The 23466-nt window shown below is 40.9% G+C and overlaps 2 protein-coding genes across 6 annotated transcripts in view; both read left to right on the plus strand.

Moving 5' to 3' along the window:
* Positions 1–1578: 1578 nt before the first annotated feature.
* Positions 1579–7297, plus strand: LOC306943436 (uncharacterized protein). Of its 5 annotated transcripts, none has more exons than XM_079529765.1 (6): positions 1579–1697; positions 1916–1950; positions 2219–2467; positions 2901–3049; positions 3373–3468; positions 5375–7297. In XM_079529765.1, the coding sequence occupies exons 3-6, from the start codon at positions 2301–2303 to the stop codon at positions 6397–6399; spliced, it is 1437 nt and encodes a 478-aa protein (XP_079385891.1). In that variant the 5' UTR covers positions 1579–1697; positions 1916–1950; positions 2219–2300; the 3' UTR covers positions 6400–7297. The 5 variants fall into 5 exon arrangements, with proteins under 5 accessions (XP_079385891.1, XP_079385892.1, XP_079385889.1 ...); XM_079529763.1 differs by having other exon boundaries at positions 1580–1697; positions 3373–3507; XM_079529766.1 differs by lacking the exon at positions 3373–3468.
* A 7755-nt stretch (positions 7298–15052) lies between these two features.
* trpa1a (transient receptor potential cation channel, subfamily A, member 1a) overlaps positions 15053–23466 on the plus strand; it is a gene marked incomplete at its 5' end in the record, with an annotated part of 31976 nt that continues 23562 nt past the window's right edge. Inside the window, 9 exons of the mRNA XM_079530364.1 lie at positions 15053–15142; positions 15510–15660; positions 16486–16661; positions 17013–17120; positions 17669–17777; positions 20180–20325; positions 22073–22209; positions 22429–22477; positions 23252–23351. Coding sequence (XP_079386490.1) covers positions 15053–15142; positions 15510–15660; positions 16486–16661; positions 17013–17120; positions 17669–17777; positions 20180–20325; positions 22073–22209; positions 22429–22477; positions 23252–23351 — 1066 coding nt within the window. The remainder of the gene's footprint in view (positions 15143–15509; positions 15661–16485; positions 16662–17012; positions 17121–17668; positions 17778–20179; positions 20326–22072; positions 22210–22428; positions 22478–23251; positions 23352–23466) is intronic.

Consider the following 23466-nt stretch of genomic DNA (forward strand, 5'->3'; position numbering starts at 1 on the left):
AATTGTAAATTCTAGTAGGCCGATTCTTCCACTAAGCCTGACCTCCACCTGTGCTTTGAATATATAGATTATAATTTAATATTTATTATATTATGTATGTACTTAACCTCTAGTCTTAATAGTTTCCTGTGTATAAGCTCAAAGTTTTGTTACCATCAATATAAAGTTGAAAGTAAATACATTCTCAGCGATGGATACAGCGATGGACTAGGTTAGTAAGAATATCAGGGCTAGCCAATCAGACAGTATACAGTAGGCTTGTCATGTCATGGCATGTCTTACTCTTCACAGTCTATACACTGCCTTCAAATGCATTCAAAGCGATCAGGACAGAATACAAAAGCTTATCAAGGTTATGGTTCAACACAGTAATGTTCAAATAAAACTAATGGATATAAATTTGATGTTATTGCCCACAATCTTTGGAGGAGGAGAGGACCCTGGAGCAGCACGGACATTTCAGGCCTTTTATTTGGTGCTTAAAGTAAAACAAAGGTTTCGACCTTGTGGTCTTCATCAGAGTCATGAAAATTGTTGTTTGTAGCATGAGAAGTTAAACTGCAAATAAAGAAAAGGCTAAAGGACTTTAACTGGGTTTCCATCAACCTATTTTTGTGCGCATTTTGATGTTTTTACGCTTGAAGGAGGACCTTTAGTTAAGCTCACAAGTAGCATCACCCAAAGTGTATAAATGCCCAAATGTATTTCAGGCCCTGGGAAGAGGAGGGGGCTTTATGGGTCAAATTCAGTTTGAACTTCACTCAGCTACTCAGATGGTCAAGGGCTTGGCTGTCAAGGGTTAATTGTCTTGCTCAGGGGCACTTTGGAGGAGACCCAGTGACCTTCTGATTATTAGAATAGAGTAGATACAGACAGCATCTCTCAGCTGCACCAAAGGAGGAGGTGGAGAGAGAGGGAGAAAGGAGGTCTTTCTTTTGGATAGCCATGCAAACCTGCCACAAGGGTTTAGATGTACTTACTGAGGTACCTAACTTTTATTTATCTATCGAGCACAGAATCTCCAAGAGTCTGTCTGTCCCGACCGATAAACTTCAAACTATGTGTAAAGTAGACTTGATATAGGCTAGAGCCGCTAGCTTTATACTCCTGGACAGATTTTACTGAACAAGTGAAAGTTGCTCAAATTTGTACTTGAGTTAAAGTGGCTCTGTCACATTTGTACTTTAAAGTACTAAAGTATTTAAGTATTATTCAAAAGTAAAAATTACAAAATATCAAAGCCTCGCTAAACTGACATTTAGACCTTTAAAAAGATCTTCACAAAAAATACCAAGATATGCATGCAAACGTGCATCTTTTCCTACATTTGACAGCAATGTTGCAACAATAAAGTGCCACTCACCAGCAGAAACACCTTGATGTTCGTATTGCTTGTCATGCGTTTAAATCAAAGCCCTTTGAAAATGTTCAGCTTCGAGACAGTCTCTCTCTCACACACACACAGACAGACAGACAGACACACACACAGAGAAAGAGAGCGTTTACAGGGAGCCAACATGCACAGCAGTAGCACCCTGACTCATTTGACCAGAATGTAATACAGCCTTAATCAGTATCATTGGTAACACCTGTGAAGGAAGTAGGAAGTGGCCTAATGTCACACCAATATGGCTGCCATCAGTTAGATTGGTCAACAAAGTGAGGATGTACTCCTCTGTATAGTCTCCAGTAGTAGGGTGAGTTCAGTTTATACACACATTAAACATTAAAGTGGGACGTCTATACTTGTACTGATCTGCAAATTCAACAGCCAATAACCTAAAACTGATCTTGAATGGTTGTACTAGCAATGTGTCTCACACACACACACACTAGTCTAGTCTTCCTTTGTGATTATGTATTGAATTATGTATTGAATTGAAGCTTACAGATTTCTATGTTTTTTCCCTAATAGTTTATACGGGTTAGGGAGAGATCATTGAGCCTATGGTGAGTCTCGTCTTGTGTGTCTACTCTTTTACTCAGAAAAGCACTTGAAGGCATCAATATCTTCTACAGCATTAATTGTCAAAAACTGAACCAATGTTTAGCTTGCTATAATGCAAATAATGTTTTGTCTTGACAGATTAGACTGTAAATGTACCTTTAAATGCACCAGACTAATATTTTTGTTTTGTAATCGGAAGGGTACTGTGGTCAGATCTGTATGTTTCAACAATTAGTATGATTCTAACTCTAAACATATATTGTGCCACAGATTGGGATTATTTCACTTAGCCTCCACAACATCGATCCTCAAACCACCTTAAAGTAGGATTTGTCAGGTTGTCAGAGTTGCGATGGATGGTGATGAAGATGTGTTGGTGATGACTCGAGAGGAGCTCGGAGAATGGATCAAAGAGAAGGTGACAAAGATGTTGAACCCAGGAACATCACAGAGCAGCTGGAGCCAACCCTTGATAGAGAGGAGAGAGAGGCGGCTGACTGTGTTCCGCAGTCTCTGCGAGTGAGTGCCCTGGGATACATACAGTACAAGGCATGCAATAATGTAGAGTACAGCAGAGGTCTCTGACAGGAGACCCGGGACCCCTAGGGGCCCCTCCCAGGTACTACAGGGAGGCCACCAACATTTGGTAGCTTTCCTGTAGTATTAGGAAAACTGGGGAAACAAAGTGTGATGTAACACTTTTTTCCCCTTTAAAAATGGAAAATGCACATTAACATAAATTCAACACATTATTACCAGAAACGAAGTGTAAACGAACATCATTTAATTTACACAGCACTGGTGATCGTGTTGCTGTGTGCTGTCATGTGAATCTATGAAGCCATCAAAGCTGCAGCATCACTTTTAGACAACCCATATTCAAGCTTAAAGTGGAATCCCAATAATGTTCACTCAATAATATGCATTATGCATCCCTGATTGTGCCTTGCAGCTCTGTGGCAGAATGTGAGGCTACCATGAAGGAAGCTTACAGTATGCTGGGTTTGGAGTACAGAGACACTGATTCGGAGGATGAGACACACTGCACCGACTCTGACCATGGAGCTGCAGCAGACGTATGTGATGATGATGCAGACGACGGTACATATGTTCATTGAAAACATGAATTTAATATGGCTTCATGTGTATTTATTGAACACAAATCCTTTGTATTTTGGGCGTTCATAAACAAAACGGAAGTAGAAAAAGTTATATATATATATATATATATATAGATATTAACCCATTAAGACTCCTAAATCCTAACGGTTATCAAAATAAAAAAAATTATGTTGCTATATCTGTGGTACTGGTAGGTAATCAAACCTTTTCACATCAAGGACCCCCAAAATAATATGTATGTGTATACATGTACAGTATATACATTTTATTATGTCTTATATTCACACTTCTGTCCTTCCTAGGTGATATGCATTCCATTTCATTCCTTCACAAACGGCCGCTGAAAAAGGTTTGCCATGCTCTCCGTCCACCATCACCCCTGAAGCAATGCAGTAGCGGTGAGGATGAGGTGGTGGAGTGGACTCTTCATCTGTCTGGTAATCCTACACTGTTACTGTACCATAATGAATAATCTGAAGGCGATTGGTTTTGATAAAACATCTGTGAACCGGATGGTACCTTGAGGGAACCATGTAATGACATCACATTATGTCAACATACATCCACCTCGTTCCTCCCCGGGAACTGTGGGGTTCCCCACAGAAGCATACTACAGTATAGGGCCAATATTACTGTTCCTTCTATACATTAATGACATGAAAGCAGCCTGTAACTGCAATTTGTTCTTGTTTGCTGACGACTTGGGGTGAGGACAAAGTTGAGGAAGCCCTCAGTAACTCAGTTCGGAACTTGGCGTACTGTACTTGGCTTTCCGATAAACTGACATTAAAACAGGATCCAATCTTTTTGGGTCCAAACATTCCATTAGTAATGTAAAAGCAAAGGATTTCAAGGTAAAAGTTTACGATATAGTAATCTCAAGCATAGAAGAGATTACCTGTATTCTTGACAAACTGATTTGGGCCGTATTTTTCACACCCGTGTGAAGTGAGGGGCACTCTTATCATCATACATCATCATGACGTAATATTTTGATTTGCTCGACCACATATGACGTACATTCTCCTTTCATTGGTAATGTAAACTTTGTGTAAGACAAATACGGATTTGCTCGTCCACATGACGTAATTTCTCCATTCATTGTCAATGGGAATCTAATGTTTGTAAGACGAAAATCTACACTAATGGCTGAATATAGGAGGGTCATCAAACTGAGGTGAAAAAATGACATCAAAAATTTATCAAGAAAGTCAATCAAAGAACAAGATTTTTGGGCAGAATTTCCTCTTGTCAACAAAAGTGCTCTCAAGACTCTTGCTGGAGCCCTCGATCATTCAATGCCACTTTGACTATGCTTGCACCTCTTGGTTCTCCAACATCTCAGATGTCACTAACAACTATTCTTTTGGAAGGTCTGAACCTTCCAAAAGAAACTGATTTGACTACTTAACTCATAAACCAACTAAGTGGAAAAAGCGGCACTCCAAAATACAAGATGCAAGATTGGCTCAGTTTCTCATGTTTATTTGAGAACGCTGAGCCAGTCTTGCATCTTTTATTTTGGAGTGCTGCTTTTTCCACTAAGTTATATTCAAAGCTGAGAACTCACTGCTTTTCTTTCTTTACCGATTTGACTACTTCTCAGCCTAAAACCTATGACTCGCCTAATTCCATTTCCAACACACTTTGCTAGTCTGGGATGGCTCAGGGTAGAAGACAGGGTTAATCAAATAAAAATGGAATTGGCATTTAAGATAGTCAAAGGGGCAGTGCCATCAATACCCTCATACTGTACCTGACTAACTACTTCTCCAAAGTGATTACACCCACAGCCACAATACTACAGGGAGCTACAATGATCTGGACTGGTACTAGTACCAAATATAGAACAAACATTTTTAATGTGGAATGCCCATCATCCATTTAAATCTATCTGGAGACCACAAGGGGACGTAAATGCAATTTCCCATAGAAAGGTGGTGTCGTTCACTGACATTTGTCCCCTTTCTCCTTTTGTAAATACTGTTTTGAATTTGTTAATGACATGTATTACAGTTACTTTTTATGCCGTGTTGATGAATTGAACCGCAATGGAAACAAGTCCCCAGGCCTTTTTTGTGTTATGCTTTTAGCCTTAATGTCTTGACTGTACCATGTGCTGTTGACATTTCTGACGAAAGTATTCAATCAATCAAAATCCCTCCCACACAGATTTTTCCAGCTGGTCCAGGAGATTGAACCTGGGAACCCTTTGTCCACAAGTAGTACGCTCCTATAACCTCTACTGCTGGCCACTGCTGCAACCAATTTTCACCTGTCTCTAACTTTCTCTCCCTCTCTCAGGAAGGCGGTCACAGTTTTCGAAGACTCGGGTCTACTCCTGTTCTAAGTGTCCATATACCTGCACATCTCAGGTCTTCCTCCATAAACACATGAGGACCCACGATGACCTCTACTACCAGATGCTGAGCAAAGGACAGATCACCTCAGCAGGCTGTCAGAAACCCATCGACGCTGTAGCCAGCCAGAAACAAGGACACACTGATGAACCAAGATCTCAGCCAGGAGAAGCGCGTGAAGATCAGCTGACTTGCACAGGAAAGAAAACCCACTTCTGTAATCAGTCTCCAAAGAGTTTCAGTTCTTCAAGTAAACTGAAGCTCCACCTGCGCATCCACACTGGAGTAAAACCCTTTTCCTGCAATCGGTGTCCAAAGAGTTTCCGTTGTTCAAGTGAACTGAAGCGTCACCTGCACATCCACACTGGAGAAAAACCCTTCCCCTGCAATCAGTGTGACAAGCGTTTCATTCAGTCAAGTCATCTGAAGTCACACCAACTTGTCCACACTGGAGAAAAACCTTTCCCCTGCAATCAGTGTGACAAGCGTTTCATTCAGTCAAGTCATCTGAAGTCACACCAACTTGTCCACACTGGAGTAAAACCCTTTTCCTGCAATCAGTGTGACAAGCGTTTCAGTTTTTCAAGTGAACTGAAGCGTCACCTGCGCAACCACACTGGAGAAAAACCTTTCCCCTGCAATCAGTGTGACAAGCGTTTCAGTCAGTCAAGTCATCTGAAGTCACACCAGCTTGTCCACACTAGAGAAAAACCTTTCCCCTGCAATCAGTGTGACAAGCGTTTCAGTCACTTAAGTCATCTGAAGCGCCACCTGCGCATCCACACTGGAGAAAAACCTTTCCCCTGCAATCACTGTGATAAGTGTTTCCGTCAGTCAAGTGCTCTGAAGTCACACCTGCGTGTCCACACTGGAGAAAAATATTTTCCCTGCAATCAGTGTGACAAGCGTTTCAGTCGCTCAAATAATCTGAAGCAACACATGCGTGTCCATGCAGGAGAAAAGCCTTAAGGTTTCCCCTGCAATCAGGGTGACAGGAGTTACAGTACGTCAGCTAGATTGAAGGAACACCAGCATGGTAGCACTTTATATTAAGGTCGCCTTTATAATGCATTTCTAAGCTCATTTATAATGCATTATAATGTGCTTATAAGGCATTATAATACTCAATAACAACTTATAACCACGTTTATAACATATTAGAAGTGCTGGTCATAATGCATTATTATGCTCAGTGGAACAGCACATTATAACCTTTCCTTTCCTGTGCAATCAGTGTGACAAGCGTTTCAATCAAGTCAACTGAAGCGTCCCCTGCGTGTCCACACTGGAGAAAAACCTTTCCCCTGCAATCAGTGTGACAAGCGTTTCAGTCGCTCAAATCAACTGAAGCAACACATGCGTGTCCATGCAGGAGAAAAGCCTTAGTTTTCCCCTGCAATCAGGGTGACACGAGTTACAGTACGTCAGCTAGATTGAAGAAACACCAGCATCTCCACACTTGAGAAACCTTGCCTACAGTGAGTGGTCACAGATTCACTCACTTGAGTGAGGCCATTGTAAAAAGTGTTGCTGTGATTAATCTGTCCTTTCCACAAGGCATCTTTAACACAAGATGCACTTGTTTGTAAATGCTGGAACAAAGATTTACTTTTATTTTATTTATTTTTGGTCAAAACCAAGCTTCTGTTTTGTTTTTTGTTTTTTTACAATATCAGGACTGGTGTAACAAACAGCAGCATATCCCAAGCATTTCTTTTAATTGAAAACTAACTACTTTTTTAAACCTTTTATCATTCATTTGAGGAACATATTTTGTGTTGAAAACCTTTGAGTGATCGCTGCAATACACTTGAATGTACTGTAGTGTATAGGCTACATTTGAATAAAACATTTTGGTAAATTTTCACCTGTTGTGTTTCTGTCCAGAAAATCTCAGGAAAATGAATATTTAACATAACTGTCGGTGCTCACCAAAGCCAGAGTAGATGTTATAATGACCTTGGGGTTTGAAAAGGAAATATCCCTTTAGTTGTTGTTTGTAGCAGGAGTAGTTAAACTATACATTTCCAAAAAGCAGTTGAACTACTTGACCGACTATACAAAATTACAAATGTTAATGTAGCTGGACTAGCAGCAAGCTATTGCAAAATGAGCTTGTTAAACAAGTAAGTGCATTTTATTTCGGTCCATTAAAAGAAACGCTATAGGAATATAGCTGGGATATAGCTGTTTGTTACACCAGCCCTGATATCGTTAACATAATTATTTATTAAGGCTCAATCAGTTATCCAAACTAAAACAAATGGGCAGACCCTGGACCAAAAATGAGTAGACATAACACCAAGAAACCCTGTAGCCAACAAAATAACTATGGCCTTCAAAAATACTACACCCGATAATACAAATCTTTCTTTCACACTACAGCAAAATTAAGTTGTTACCATAGAGTACACTGTAAAACTATTGGTATTTTAACTCTGGAAGTGTACAAATTTATACTTAATTTGTTACATATTTCTTTTACACTAAGTGATTAGAGAAGCGAAAATAGTGACTTTGCTGATCCAGACCTATAGTGTGTGTGCATGACTGTGTGCACACAATTTAATATCTGTGTTCAGTCTGTTCACACTTAAGTGAATGAATTGAACCATGCCAAGGGGTATTATAATAATTGAACGACATGGCCAAGTGGTGGGATGCTGATAATGCAATTTTACCTTGACCTACTTAGACAGAATCTTATGCCAAGAGGATTCTTTGGGACTTTTTGAATCAATTCTTGCAAGTTTTGCAATCATTATGAATGTAAATAAGTAATTTGCAACTTTAAAATGACAAGAATTAATTGTAAATTCTAGTAGGCCGATTCTTCCACTAAGCCTGACCTCCACCTGTGCTTTGAATATATATAATATAATTTAATATTTATTATATTATGTATGTACTTAACCTCTAGTCTTAATAGTTTCCTGTGTATAAGCTCATAAAGTTTTGTTACCATCAATATATGGGAGCTATTTTAGGAGTAATGTCCTCATGGCCAAGGCCAGGGTTATGTGATATATTCACTCTATTTTACCCTTGTATTATAAAAAGAAACCCCCACCCCTATTCTGACACTGGCACTTAACTCTTTATGTGATCCCATGCAGTTTCTGGCATCACAGAAATATTGTCTGGCCAGTGGCCACTATACTGTCATTTGACAGTATAGTGGCCACTGGCCAGACAGGTGTGTTAATTTAACTCTGATTGTGTAAAAATGGACCGTTATATAATTTGAACACTCTTGAAGTTAATACGGGATGGAATTAATTCTGTACTGGCCATACGTGTCTTGAGTGTACAGGGTTTGATGAGGTCAGATCAACATATGGAATTTATGTCAGAACAGGAAGGACGGGTGGGGAAGGATCAACATATGGAATGTCAGAACAGGTGAGCTCCATATATGGAGATATAATGGTTTGAGGTTTGAGGTCAGATGTAGAGTTGCTTGCCGGCTTCTATATGCAGATCTAGGTGATGATCCAGTCTTCTCCATGTATGGTTATCCAGGGTTAGATCATGAGGTCAGTGTCTTTGACCAAAAACGCACAAGATCTAGGGTCTCCATGATGTCATGTGATGTCACGAGGTGTGACCATATATGGAGGTGTGATATGGACATATATTGACATTCCCATATATGGGGAAGGGCCCCTGGCGATGCCGTCTACGTCGCGACTACATATATGCCCATATATGGAGATCCCTGATGATGTCACGTGATGTCACGAGGCATGACCATATATGGAGGCGTTGGGTGACTAACCCTGACAGGAAAAATGCACGTTTTCATACCTGCGTCACAATTAACATAGCCTATAGGATTTTACTATCTATGTTTCTGACACCTATACTTCATACTGTACATGTACTTGATCATGACATCACTTGTATGTGAAGGGGCAGATATGAATGTTAATTAAATTAAAGTTATTATGAAAAGATGGAAATGACTGCAGGGATTATTTAATGGGTTTATAATTGCAAGGGCTAATGGGGAAACGAATGGAGTTTCTCATAGACGCATACTACAAAACTGGCCACAGGGTGGGGCTGAGAGGCCATGATTATAAAAGGAAAGCACTGTTCATTGTCTCCACCAGGCTGAAGGCATGGGGAGAGAGTATGTTTTGCACTCCGTCCATGTGTGTGTGTCCGTCTGTTACCAGCTAATCTCCGGCACCGTTAACCCGGTCGATGCCAAATTTTGCACACACACTCCCTGGATGCCAACGATGAACCTCTGCCCGACATTTTCCAGAACGGCCTGTTATAGCGCCACCAGGAGGCCGACTTTTGAAAAACAATTCTTTTGATATTACTCCTTCAGATTCTGTCCAAATATCCCACAAATCGTTACACACTATCTATATAGTCTTGTGTTCAAGCCGGATCTGTCCAATATTTCATATTCCATCCTAATTGGCTAACATTGGCTTTCAAAGTTTGCAGGATTGGCCCGTTTTGAACAAAAAGCCTCAAATCATGAACGCAGCGTGCAATTTACGTGAAATCTTTCACAGACTTTCCGACTACTAGGCTGAGGAATATATCTCACCCTTTTCACATTGGCCTGTTATAGCACCACCAGCAGGTGGATTTTTGCAAAACACATTTTTGGAACAAAATGCCTCAAATCATGAACGCAGCGTGCAATTTACGTGAAAGCTTTCACTGACTTTCCTACTAGGCTGAGGCTTTGGAACAAAATTCCTCAAATCATCCAATTGCCATCGAAAGCATAAGAAGAAATGGCACGCTTTTCACATTGGCCTATTATAGTGCCACCAGGAGGCCACAACCTGACCTGCTCTGGTGGAGACCTGTGCCCTGAGGGGCACTTTATCTATTTTTTCTTGAATTTCTCATGCTACATTGAACTTTACATTTGGTGCATTTGCACCCACTTGCAAGGGATGCATGCAACATAAATTGATGGGAGTGAATCCCATTTTTGTGTGTAATTGTAAATTACACACAGATCAACTCAGATAAATAGACAATGATTCTAAACCTAACCTTGATTTTAACCACTAACCTGACAAACACAAAATAAACAAAACCTTTATTAAAAACATATTTACACATGGTACCGGATATCTATCCGGTGCTGTAATTATACCTTATGTTTTACCTCAGGTACACTTACCGCATGATCGGATATAGGCCTATGTGTAAATATGTAGGCCCTACTGTAGATTAAAAAAATGATCTCTCTTCCCCCCTCCGCCCTCTTCTTCCCTTTCTCTTATGGAAATAACAACTCGCATAACAAAATGACTCAAGACACACAAACTATAACTACAGTAAACTAACAAGGAACAACACAGACTGCATGTGTGGGTGGACAGCATTACTGCAAATGCTGCCAGATACCACAGGTGTTTGAAGGTACTAAATAGTTGGAGTCTAAATAGACTCCAACCAAACACTGGAAGCAGTATGTGATGATTCATGGCTGCCATGCAATCAGGCAATGGTCAGCAGTCAGCACCTGGCAAGTGAACACTCACACAACCACACACAGTCCCACACATACACTGTCACTGACACAATCTCCACACAATCCTCACACATGGAACAATTATCATAAAATGTATTTAGCCTATACTATAAATTGGACTATAACATCAGAATTAAATATGGTGATAAGAAGCTAGCCTGGTTAATAAACCAGACCGAAGGCTAATAAGAAGCGGCCTGCTCACTCCTCATGCATTGAAGAAAGCATGAGCTCAGTTCAGGGCTCTCCCCAGGTTGGCAGAGGGAGAGTAGCGCCCAGGATTAGCTTAGGGCTACACAATTTTTTTTTAAATCGTGGGATAAAAAATGAAGGGCTTACGTATATAATATACATTTCCAGTTTTATGATCCTTTGGTTGTGAGGTTAAACTTTGTAATCTAACTTCTTATTCTCATTACACATGAGAGTTGGCTATTTACTTTAGCAACGGATCCATCACATGAAGGACTCGATTGCGCTGTACTACAAGTAGATCTGTACATTTTGAAGAGTAATGACGTTTTTTGTCTAAAAGGCAACCGTTTCCAGTTGCCTTTTATGGTCTTTTATGGCGTGGAAGAATGCAAATGATCTCCAGCGCGCCTCTGACAAAAAATATATACACCATGTGATCCGCTAGTTGTTGATCACATTCGAATTCGGATGGATACGCACATATCAGGACTATACACCCCTTTCGTGAATCGCATTTCAGTTTGTTTGTGCTTAGAGAAAATACACATCCCTTCACATGCTTTACAGTATTTCCACATGCACTATTTTCGAACAGCTTAGTGAATGAGGCCCAATGTACTTAATGTTGGCTATGGACAAACACTTGTATTGTCATACCTCAGTTATGCGAAGCTATTCAAATATTAGGTATTATAAACTGTCTGCCATTTGATTATATATATATATATATATATATATATATATATACGAAAATACATCGCATTTTTTTTGTTTTATTTGGGGATTTTGATGCCTTTATTTGTAGGTAAATAGGAAATAGAGAGAGAGATGCATGGGGAGTGACACACAGCAAAGGCTGTCACAACGTGCTGTCAGGCTAGGTGCTCGCAGACCTCTAGGCCAGCATTCTGGCATAGCATCGGGTCAGAATTCCATGTGACACCAAACATACATTCATCGTGTGATTGTAATACAATGTACAGTAGCTACTTATTGTCTCCACCAGGCCGAAGGCATGGGGAGAGAGTATGTTTTGCACTCCGTCCGTGTGTGTGTCCGTGTGTGTGTGTGTGTGTCCTTCCGTCCGTCTGTTACCAGCTAATCTCCGGCACCGTTAACCCGGTCGATGCCAAACTTTGCACACACACTCCCTGGATGCCAACGATGAACCTCTGCCCCACATTTTCCAGAACGGCCTGTTATAGCGCCACCAGGAGGCCGCTTTGTGCAAAACAAGTTTTTGGACAGTACACCTACAGATTTTGTCCAAACATCACACAAATTGGTACACAGTCTCTCTAGAGCCATTCAACGAAACAGGTCTTTCAGATTTGGCTAAGATTGGCTTCCAAAGTTCGCAGGAGTGCTCAGTTTCAAACAAAATGCTGCAAATCATGAACACATCGTGTGATTTCCGTGAAATTGTGCACGCACATTCCCACTAGGCCGAGGAAGAAATGCCACATGAACATTTTCAACTCAGCCTCATGGTGGCGCTATAACTGGCCGAAAAGTGTTTTTACCTCTAACTGCATGGATCTGTGGATAACTTTGTATGCCAACTCCCTAGAGGCCATGGCTGAGGGAAGTAGGGGTGCTGGGGGGGTTGTAGCACCCCCTCCCCCAAGGCACAGCCCCCCCTCGAACAGGAGGGGAAGAAAAAAAAAAGAGACAGGCCAGGCCTAATAAATATGCTGTATCACAGTATTGGCACCTTATCCTGGTTAATTGCCTGTGTCAGTTCGTTCATATAACTTGCGTGTGGAGAGGGAAAGTAAAGGCCACGTTTGCGCGTGAAAATGCGCAAAAATGCGCGTGCATGATGTGCGTGCACGCGCATTTTTGCGGCGCGCGTTACGCGCGCGCACCCCCTACTAGACGCTCAGCCCCTGCGAGTGTAAAGTACTTCCCGCGGGCCTGCTAGAGGCCAAGGAAAAACCTTTGCCTGGAATTTTTCACATCTGCTCTTTATAGCGCCACCAGGAGGCCGACATATGTAAAACACATTTTCTAATATTACTCCTTCAGATTTTATCCAAATTTCACATAATCCACCCTCATTGGCTACAATTGGCTTCTAAACTTTTCAGGAGTAGCCCGCTTTGTACCCGTTTTGTACAAATCGCCACAACTACTCAACGCAGCGTCGGATTGCGGTGAAACTGTGCATGCATATTCCCACTAGGCTGAGGAAGAAATGCCACTTGACAGTTTTCCAATCAGCCTCATGGTGGCGCTACAACAGGCCAAGCCGCGTCTCACACACACACACACACACACACACACACACACACACACACACGTTTATATATTACTCCTACACATTTTGCCAAACATCACACACACTGGTGGAGACCTGTGCCCGGAAGGGCACTTTTTCTAGTTTGAGATGAATTTACTGAGAAACTACAACCAGGAACAGAGACATTGCTGTAGTAGATAAATTAGATCAATCTTCCCTCTGTGGTGGTTGACTTCAGGTCCATTCAAACTGCATCTTCTGTGGCAACCCAAAACCTTCTGTTCCAAATGCAAAGCGAATGAGACAGAGGCACAGCCTCTGATTAAAAGCCTGACTTCGGTTCAGTGGCCGTTCTCATGCTCAAGGCCAATCTAAACATCACAATCATCTGATAGATGATGATGGATGGATCTATCTATCTATGCATCTGTCTATTTACAGTATGCACAACGTGCAATTACTATGATTATATCAGAAATGTATTTGGTGTGCTCAGCTGGGCCAGACACTCTTAAGTCCCACCCCCATACTGGAGGCAGGTTTAACCGGAACATGTTGATATTGTTCATAGATAGTGAATACACCCCCAGTGTAAATGAGATGGTGGTCAAGTGGTAATATAAAAATGACCGCTCTCGTTATAACATTCACAGCAAAGGTTTCAGCCAACAATTCGCTGCTCTACTGTATCCTGAGGACCACAGCACACGGTAGGAGAAAGATATCTTCTTTTCTCTTTTTTTATATATTAAGATTTAAACTCTTATGGCACAATTCAAAACATACAGTTTCAGCTTTAGATATTAGAAACATGGGAGAACAGGGAAACAATGGCTAATTCATAATCTTAATATATATTATACAAATCAGGCTCAAGGTTGCTGTAGACAAAATGCCATACACATTGTTATAGCTGTCCTGTTAAGGCCAGAACCACTTCACTTTCCGTTTGCTTAATGCATTTATAGTAGTTACATTTGAATGGAAGATTTGAATTTACATTAATTAAATTCTGATAGCAAAAGTCCACAGTTAAGAGTCCTTATGTCCATTAAACACCCTTCTGCTTATTATTATCAATCTCACTAACACTTCCACAGCTCTGAACAATGCCTTTGGTATAGCTCTAGATTAGCCTAAAAGCTTTTATAGGGTTTTCAAATCACTGTACACTTGTTTATTTTATTTACATACCCCATACTGTAAGTACAGCAGGTACGTGCCACTCCATCCACATTTAGTAGTACAGTGTATCATCATCGTCTTAATCAGGACACAAGGCTGTGATACTTTGTATAATATATTAGATCTCTCACTCAATATGTGACACACTGACATGGTGGTCAAAGGTCAGAAAGGCCATTATTAAATTAATGAACACATTTGTCGTACATAACGTCTGAGTTATTCACTGTTATTCTCTGCATTAAGGGTACCTAGATGATGCAAGATGATGATGTAAATGGATGTCGAAGTTTAGTTTTTCACAAGTTACAGTTACGTTTATATTTCTCTGTTTATGAAGAATCTCTATATTATACTGTGTAATTTTGAATATAATTAATTACAGACGATCTCCCCCGAACAGTGCTCTTTTGGGACTCTACATCATTGTATAAACTATAAACCACAGTAGAAATGTCTCTCTGAGTCAAGGAGATCCAGTGAACATGTCAAAGAACAACATTGTAATGAGCAACATTTACCACAATGTCATGGTGGGAGATGACACTGCTGAGATTTCCACCAAAGTATTTGAGGTGAGCTTTGAAACCTTTGAAAGATAGACATGTCTATGTGTTTTTTTTCCTTCAAATATTGGCCAGTACGATGTTGGACAATGTCATTTGGACCAACATCTGAGTGCTTACTGACACTGCCTACAGATGGACAGACCTTGGAAGGGGTGGCGGGAGGGGAATTATAAAAAAGAAAAGGGGCACAAAAACTAACTTAAAAAAAAAAGAAGAAAAAAAAAAAGATTTTTGAAAGATACAGTTGATCAATAGAAATAAAAATGCATAACCATGTCATTTGGAAATAAATAGGAAGTAGGGAGAAACAATAGGCAAAACAAATATTTTTTTAGAAAAATGTATTTAACAATTCTCAATTCTTAACTACCAGTGGGCTAAGAAAGGCAACTCAGAGGCTTTAAGGAAGCACAGTGAATACCTGGGTGTCAGGGACAGTGCCGAAGCCGGCCCTCTCCACCATGCCACAGCAGGGGGCCATGATCACACTATACGGAGCATAGTGGAAGTCATCGGACTACAAGGTGTGTACGTGTGTGTGTGCATGCGTGCGTGTGTGCATGCATGCGTGCGTGCGTGCGTGCGTGCGTGTGTTGTGTATTGACTTTAAGTATCTTCTGGACATTTTATACAATATTACACTTATTTAGGTAAAGTACACTAGCTCACTGGCAGAGAGACATATAAGGAGACACAGACAAGCACACACAATAGGTCAGCCCCCACAGCTGGATTACATCAACTCACATACATATACATATTTTTGAGGGGTACAATTGATCAACAGCACTCCCAACTTACATAAGCACACACACAGACATATTGCCCGTACATAGACACTCATGGTAATTCCCCCTATAAGTAACATGGTTGAACAAAGGGACTTAGACTTAGACAGAGATGGACTCATATAGACTTGGACTGTACGAGATGATGTAACAGAGATAGACTCAGCCTCGGACTGGAGATGTACTGCAACTGAACTCACGGACTGGCAGCGGACTCAGTTGGCGTCCCTTGCATCGGACACACCATGTCAGCCAAATTGACTTTTCTAATAAACCATGTTTACTGAGAGATGTATCGATGTTACTACCTGAGTCTCCCTGTTTCTCATTCTGCAATATCACATCAAGATCTTACACGTGCATGCTTGCGTGCGTGCGAAAATAGCAGATGTACAAAATCACAACATGTTGCAATAGGCCCAAAGTTTTGTATACGGATTACATAACATCGTGCATCGTTTTTAAATCCAAGAGCAAACATTTTGACATTTTGTTATTTGTCTTTCCACCCACTGTCTCTCCTTCTTTCATTTATTCACGTGTTGTGAATGTGCCATGTAGATGTGAACATCACGGATATGGAGGGGAATACTCCGTTACACTGGGCAGTGCAGAAAAGGCAGAGACAGAGCTGTGTATGCCTGATGGACCTAGGGGCCGACCCCAACCTGCTCAACAATCAATCTATGTCCCCTTTGCATCTCGCTGTCAACCTGCAATACAACGACTTAGTAGAGGTTAGCGTTTGTTCATCTTCATCTTACTTTGATTTCTGAATGTAATAAAACTAAACCAACAAGATCCACAAGATGTGGATCTTGGGGTATTTTCAAACTGTGTGGCTTTGTGGATCACACATTAATCTATATAAAAGTCAAGTCAAATATTTACAAAACATCATTATGTGGGGGTGAGTTTAGCTCCAGACAGACCCTGGCTAGCCTCTTGCAGAGCAACGCAATATATTACTCATGTTAAACGCTTTCGTGTGTGTGTGTGTGTGTGTGTGTGTGTGTGTGTGTGTGTGTGTGTGTGTGTGTGTGTGTGTGTGCGCACGCGCGCGCGTGCATGTGTGTGTGTGTGTGTAGACGTTACTGTCCTATGGTATCACCAATGCTGATCTCACAGGGGACCTGGGGAACACAGCATGTACGATGGCCTGCTCTGTGGACAATCACGAAGCTCTGAAAATACTGGTGAGTGAGCCTACACTACAGTACAAACAACCCTATTCCTTAACGCTCCACTGTTAAGCCTACAGTACAAAGCCATTAAGGCTATCTAGTACAGTACATAGTAACGCTATATCCCTTAAAATACATTGGGTGATAAATGATTGCAACAGCAACGATAAACGGCCTACTGGTAATCAAGGGCTATAATGACAATACAAAATGTCTATATGCACGCCAAGCTGAGAAAATTACATTTTCAAATGGATGCAGATTGTAAAAGTTGTAACCATTCAGCTGAAAATGTGGAGAAGTCACCTTGCCTCAAGTTGGATTTATTCAATTTGGATATGATGAAAACTCATATCGACGTCCGAGTCCTTCTGTGGTTGGGCTTCATTTTGAAAACTTGCTTTTAATCCCTGAGCAATTTGCTGCGTTATTTTAAAATACGCTGTGTACAGTATACATAAGATATTTCCATGAGTCAAAACCAAATTAACAAGGCTATTACAAACATTTGTGTTCCCGACATGCTGATTTTGATATTGTGGTCCTCTGCTCTACTGTAGTACAAACACGGAGCTAAGCTGTGTCAACAAAACAAACTGGGATATTATCCCATCCACGCAGCTGCCGTTGCTGGAGCCAGGAGGTCCCTGGAGGTAGTTCTTCAGAAAGGTAAGTCAACCATAAAACACCGCCTGGCTCCAGGCAAATGTTATATGTACAATATACAAATATGATATCCTTTATTGTTCCTGCCCAGCTAAGCAAACTAAAGGACACATGGAAATGCACTTTAAAAACATTATATTTTCATGTATTTTTTGTCCCTTCCCAAATAGGGAGAATGTAGACTAGAGATATCATGTTGTTTAGACAGATGTTACTGTAGGTTCATTGTTTAAAAAGACTACCAGTCTCTTTGAGGTCCTATACGGTTCTCTCTGCATTATTTACATTGTTTATTGACGGAGTCGGATAAAATCATCTGTCCCAGAAAGTGTTTGCCCCCACAAAAGCGCCACTGTCATGTCCGTCCGCCAACGTTCCTCCACGACACCATCAAAAACTAACTCTGTCCTCTGCAGACAAGCCAAGCATGCTGCCAATGGTTTACAAAATACATTTGAGAGCTGATATCAACATCTATTGCCTTCAACAGTATAAGTCAGGACCTGCTCGTTTCGCCTCCAAAATTCCTGTTTTGATAGGCTACATACGAACATGGAACCGGAAAGATCCCAGTTCTGGAAATATAGGAAATTTAACATGCATTCAGGCACAACCTGTCTTCAAAGAACCGGGCAGATAATATTTTATTCAAATTTGCATTTTTCAATGTTAGATTGTTGATTGGTAGGCTAAAGCAATCAATGAGTTTATTATTGATCATAATCAGGTTTTATACTTTCAACTGAAACGTGGTTAGATAACAATGCAGCTGTTCTCAACACCTCCCAATTTTAAATTCTTTAGCGAAGTATGGGTAGGCCTACATACATCTGTGACCTCACTACGAAGCAAAACTAGCAGTGGAGTTGCCATTCTGTTCAAAGATTCCTTCCAATGCAGGCAGGATTGCATGGAAATTGTATATGTTTGAATATGTAGGTCTGGTGAAAAGAAGATGGTGGCTTGACAGCCCGGGTACCGGAGGAGACCCAAAGCCATCTTATTCTTCACCCTCCCAATGTCTTATTGTGGGGGTTAGCAGAGATGGAGTACCCATAGAGAGGTTAGGGGAATTGGCTTACTTATCAAATTGGGACAGGGAAGGGGAGAATTTTGTTTTTCTTTTGTCTGGGAGGGGCAGGTGTTGCTCAACAACATTGTATTTTCATTAGTTGCCTGCCCCTGAGATCTCTGAGATTTCTGTTATTGAAAAATGTAAAAACTAGAAAAAGTGCCCCTCGGGGCACAGGTCTCCACCAGGGCAGGTCGGGTTGTGGCCTCCTGGTGGCGCTATAATAGGCCAATGTGAAAAGGGTGCCATTTCTTCATACGCCTTTGATGGCAATTGGATGATTTGAGGCATTTTGTTCCAAAAATGTGTTTTGCAAAAATCAACCTGTTGGTGGCGCTATAACAGGCCAATGTGAAAAGGGTGGGATATATTCCTCAGCCTAGTAAGAAAATGTGTGAAAGATTTCACGTAAATTGCATGCTGCGTTCATGATTTGAGGCTTTTGTTCAAAACGGGGCAATCTTGCAAACTGTGAAAGCCAATTATAGCCAATTAGGATGGAATATGAAATATCGGACAGATCCGACTTGAGCACATGACCATAGAGATACTGTGTAACGATTTGTGAGATTTTTGGACAGAATCTGGAGGAGTAATATAAAAAAATGTGTTTTACAAAAGTCGGCCTCCTGGTGGCGCTATAAAAGGCAGATGCGGAAAATGCAGGTCAAAGGTTTGTCCTTGGCCTCTAGGGAGTGTGCATGCAACGTTTCACGCAGATCGGTGCAGTTTTAGGTAAAAAAATTGAGCTGCCTCATGGTGGCGCTATAACAGGCCGTTCTGGAAAATGTGGGGCAGAGGTTCATCGTTGGCATCCAGGGAGTGTGTGTGCAAAGTTTGGCATCGACCGAGTTAACGGTGCCGGAGATTAGCTGGTAACGGACGGACGGAAGGACGGACGGACACACACACACACGGACGGAGTGCAAAACATACTCTCTCCCCATGCCTTCGGCCTGGTGGAGACAAAAATATTTTGAAAAGAAAAAGGACACACTCTAGACCTGATCATTTCCAAAGGCCTGGACATATCGAACATCGCTGTGAGTGGCTAAAGTCTGCGTTATCTGATCATTGCTGTATCTTCTTTGAAAGTCACATTTCTGTCTACAAAAATATTCAAAAAATAAAATATAAAATAAAATGATTTATCACAGAAGAAGCTACCAGACAATGTATGCAGGCACTCCTCTCTACTCTTTGCTATCTCAACCATATCCTTGTGTCCCATCCTTTCTAATTTCATTCTCTCCTCTTCTTCTCACCTCTCCTTTGTACCCCTTCTCTTGCTTTCTCTCTCACTCCCTTTCCTCCCTCTTTGTGTTTTGTATAGGAGAGGAGCTGGGTTACTCAATTCTGACGCACGTAAACTATGTGGATAAGTATTTCTGCAGCCCTCTGCACCTAGCAGTCCGTGGTGGGAACCTGGACGTCATCAGACTCCTTATTGAGATGGGATCCAGTATCGACCAGCAACAGGTCACATCACATCGCGCGCGCACACGCACGCACGCACGCACACGCACGCACACGCGCACACACACACACACACACACACACACACACACACACACACACACACACACACACACACACACACACACACACACACACACACACACACACACACACACACACACACACACACACTTCTTTATTTGAATCCGCAAATTACAATTCATTTTACAGAGAAACAAATATAACGGGGTTGAGAGTTCATGGGCACCTAATGATACAGGTGGCACCTTCTCCTCCACACAGACAAACTGCTTATAACAGCTGAAACAGAGCAGTATTTGGCAAGTTGTTTGCCTTTGCTCTTTGTCATGCCAGCTATTGTTAGGCCACTCGTGGTCAGTTTATGTACATGGCCCAGGCTTCCAAATATCAGTATGACGACTTTACATCGATACCCAAGGTTTGTTATGATTTCAAGTAATGGTTGGTACTTAGAATGTTTATCTTGGAATGCCTGGTCTATGTACAAATCAAAGACACAGCCCACCTCCAAAAGCAGGACTTCCTTGTGGCTGGTGTGAACAAAAACAACATCAGGTGTACCTATTTGGGATGTTAGCAAAGACATCACATGCACAATTAAACCAATCCGGTAACACTCTTGAATGTTTATTGCTACACTGTTGGCATATATTTTCGAACTGCATCAGACTAGGTCAACAATACAGCTGTGGCAAGCAATATGCACTACATCCGTTTGTTATGTGTGCAATGGATTGTAGGTGTTGTTCAGAATCATGATGGTTTTATACAAAGTGGATATACATATGTAACGAAGCTGTAACCAAAGCACATTAAAAGCGACCACTGCTCCTAATAGTTTGGAGGGGTTAATGCATACTAGGACAATTTCCATGTATGTGCAAATGTATTTGACAAATATCAACACCTAAAAGGGGACACACTTAGGCTATTAATATTAATTGGTCACCATGTTTTTAAGCTGGCAATTGTAGAAATAAAAAGAGAACACATTTCAGTCCTCTTGTGTGCTGTGAATTCTCTTTTGCATTACTCATTGCTGAGTATGTATTAGAGTGGTGAAACCACCGCATACACTCATAAACCATAATTGTTGCATTATCATATTATGTTACACCCTCTTGAGATGGCGGAAATGTGGTTAAACCTTCTAAACAACTCTGTACCATCATAAATGAAATTAACTTCAATTAGATCTGTTGCATTTCCCAAAGTATAGTGTATGGTTTCCTCTAAATGATTCGAGAAAGACGTCTGCTTAACCGACATCCTCTCAGCCTAATTGTTCTCTTGTGTAAAACATAGAGAAGACAGTACAAAGGAAACATCATTATAAAACATTAACGAATAGTTCAAGAGTTAATAGTATATAAAATAAACCTGCAGTTTTCTGGGAATTTGTTCCATACAATAAATAAGGTTTGTGGTGCATGAAACCAAATGCTGCTTCTCCACATTTAATTTAGACTCTCAGGATAAAACTGACCTATCGACCTATAAGTAAGAGGTCTGGACGGTTCATAACAGTCAGATATACATTTTGGTCCTAAACCAAAGTGTGCTATGATCCACTATCATGGTATAGTAATACTAAGGACTTGAAGCACATTGAGTAGGCACTTGTCATATGAAATGTGCTACAGTATATAAATAAATTATGTGACTTGACTTGAGCAGCAGTATTCTGAATCAACCGCTGCTGTAACATCCATTCTCTGCTTTCCAGAGTGATAAGTCGACAGCACTCCACTGCGCATGCACCCAGGGCTCCATTGAGGCCGTAAAATTAATGTTGTCATCATACACCAAAAGCTGTGATGTCATCAACATCCGCGACGGAGCCAACCAGACACCACTACACAAGTAAGTGATTTAGTTGGCTGAAACAAAATGAAATGAAAACATATATAGAGAACGGTATAAAAACAACTATTGAGATCATCATAATATCTTAACAAAAATCAAGAGTTTTCTGAGGACTGTGTCTGTGTGTGTGTGTGTGTGTGTGTGTGTGTGTGTGTGTGTGTGTGTGTGTGTGTGTGTGTGTGCGCGCGCGCGCGAGCGATTGCATTTCCCTTACAGAGCAACACTATTTGACCACAGCGAGTTGGCTGAATACCTTATTTCAATGGTATGTAACATTTTGTTAAGACTGCTTAAATTAGCACTTCAACACTTCAATAACTTTTATGGACTTTACCACCGTTACAAAATAATGTAATTATTGCAAAAGCAACATTTTCTGCACCCTTTTTGAATTGACTTGTGCTTTCGTTTGAAATGCAATCAAAGCTTTTTGCAAACTTGCAAAGAAATTGTATTCAGGCTTATGGTTAGTGAGAAGTCCTTTGAAGTATGTTAATTAAATCATTTGGAAACTATAGGTACAGTAACAGTTCAAATTGTTCAGAAAATGTGAATGTGTCTAAGCCTTGTTAAAACTCATTGAGTAATATTCAGAAACCATTATAGTGTCCTAACTACCACATGCCACACAAATCAGGCATCACAAACAAATCAACAAGTCAAACCCCCAAAAGGGCCAGGCTGCTCCTTACACACAATCGGGCCAAAGTGTTTTCGAGAGTCCCCGGCCCACTCTCACTAAAAATAAAGGAAAATGTTAAATTATTATTTATCAGTGCAGGCCTGTACCCGCATGCCAGGATATTTATTGTGCGTGCATGTGGAGCACTGGTAAATAGACAGATACCGAGTCATCCACATCTGCCTTTCTCCACTGTCCTATATCTAAATAACAATATTTATAGTAGAGTCAATTCCCCTGTGCTAACAATTTACACAAAGAAAACATTTACATGCAGTGTTGTCATTATGATGAATCACAGGCCATGGATGAGTGGTTGTATATAACACAGTAAACGAATGGGTGCATCTTTTCCAGGGAGCAGATGTAAATGCCACTGATTGTAAGGGACACACCCCATTGCTACTAGCGTCCAGCTGTCGTGCCTGGAGAACAATCAAAGTACTCCTTTCAAATGGTGAGTAAAAGCCAGAGCCAGAGTAATCACTTCTATTAGTCAGTCTTTGTTCAGTAACAGGAGCCTTATTCCCATTCCTCCAGTTCTTTATTAAACGGATATTAAATGGGATACC

This window comes from Electrona antarctica (assembly GCF_951216825.1).
Source record: "Electrona antarctica genome assembly, chromosome: 19".
NCBI lineage: Eukaryota > Metazoa > Chordata > Actinopteri > Myctophiformes > Myctophidae > Electrona > Electrona antarctica.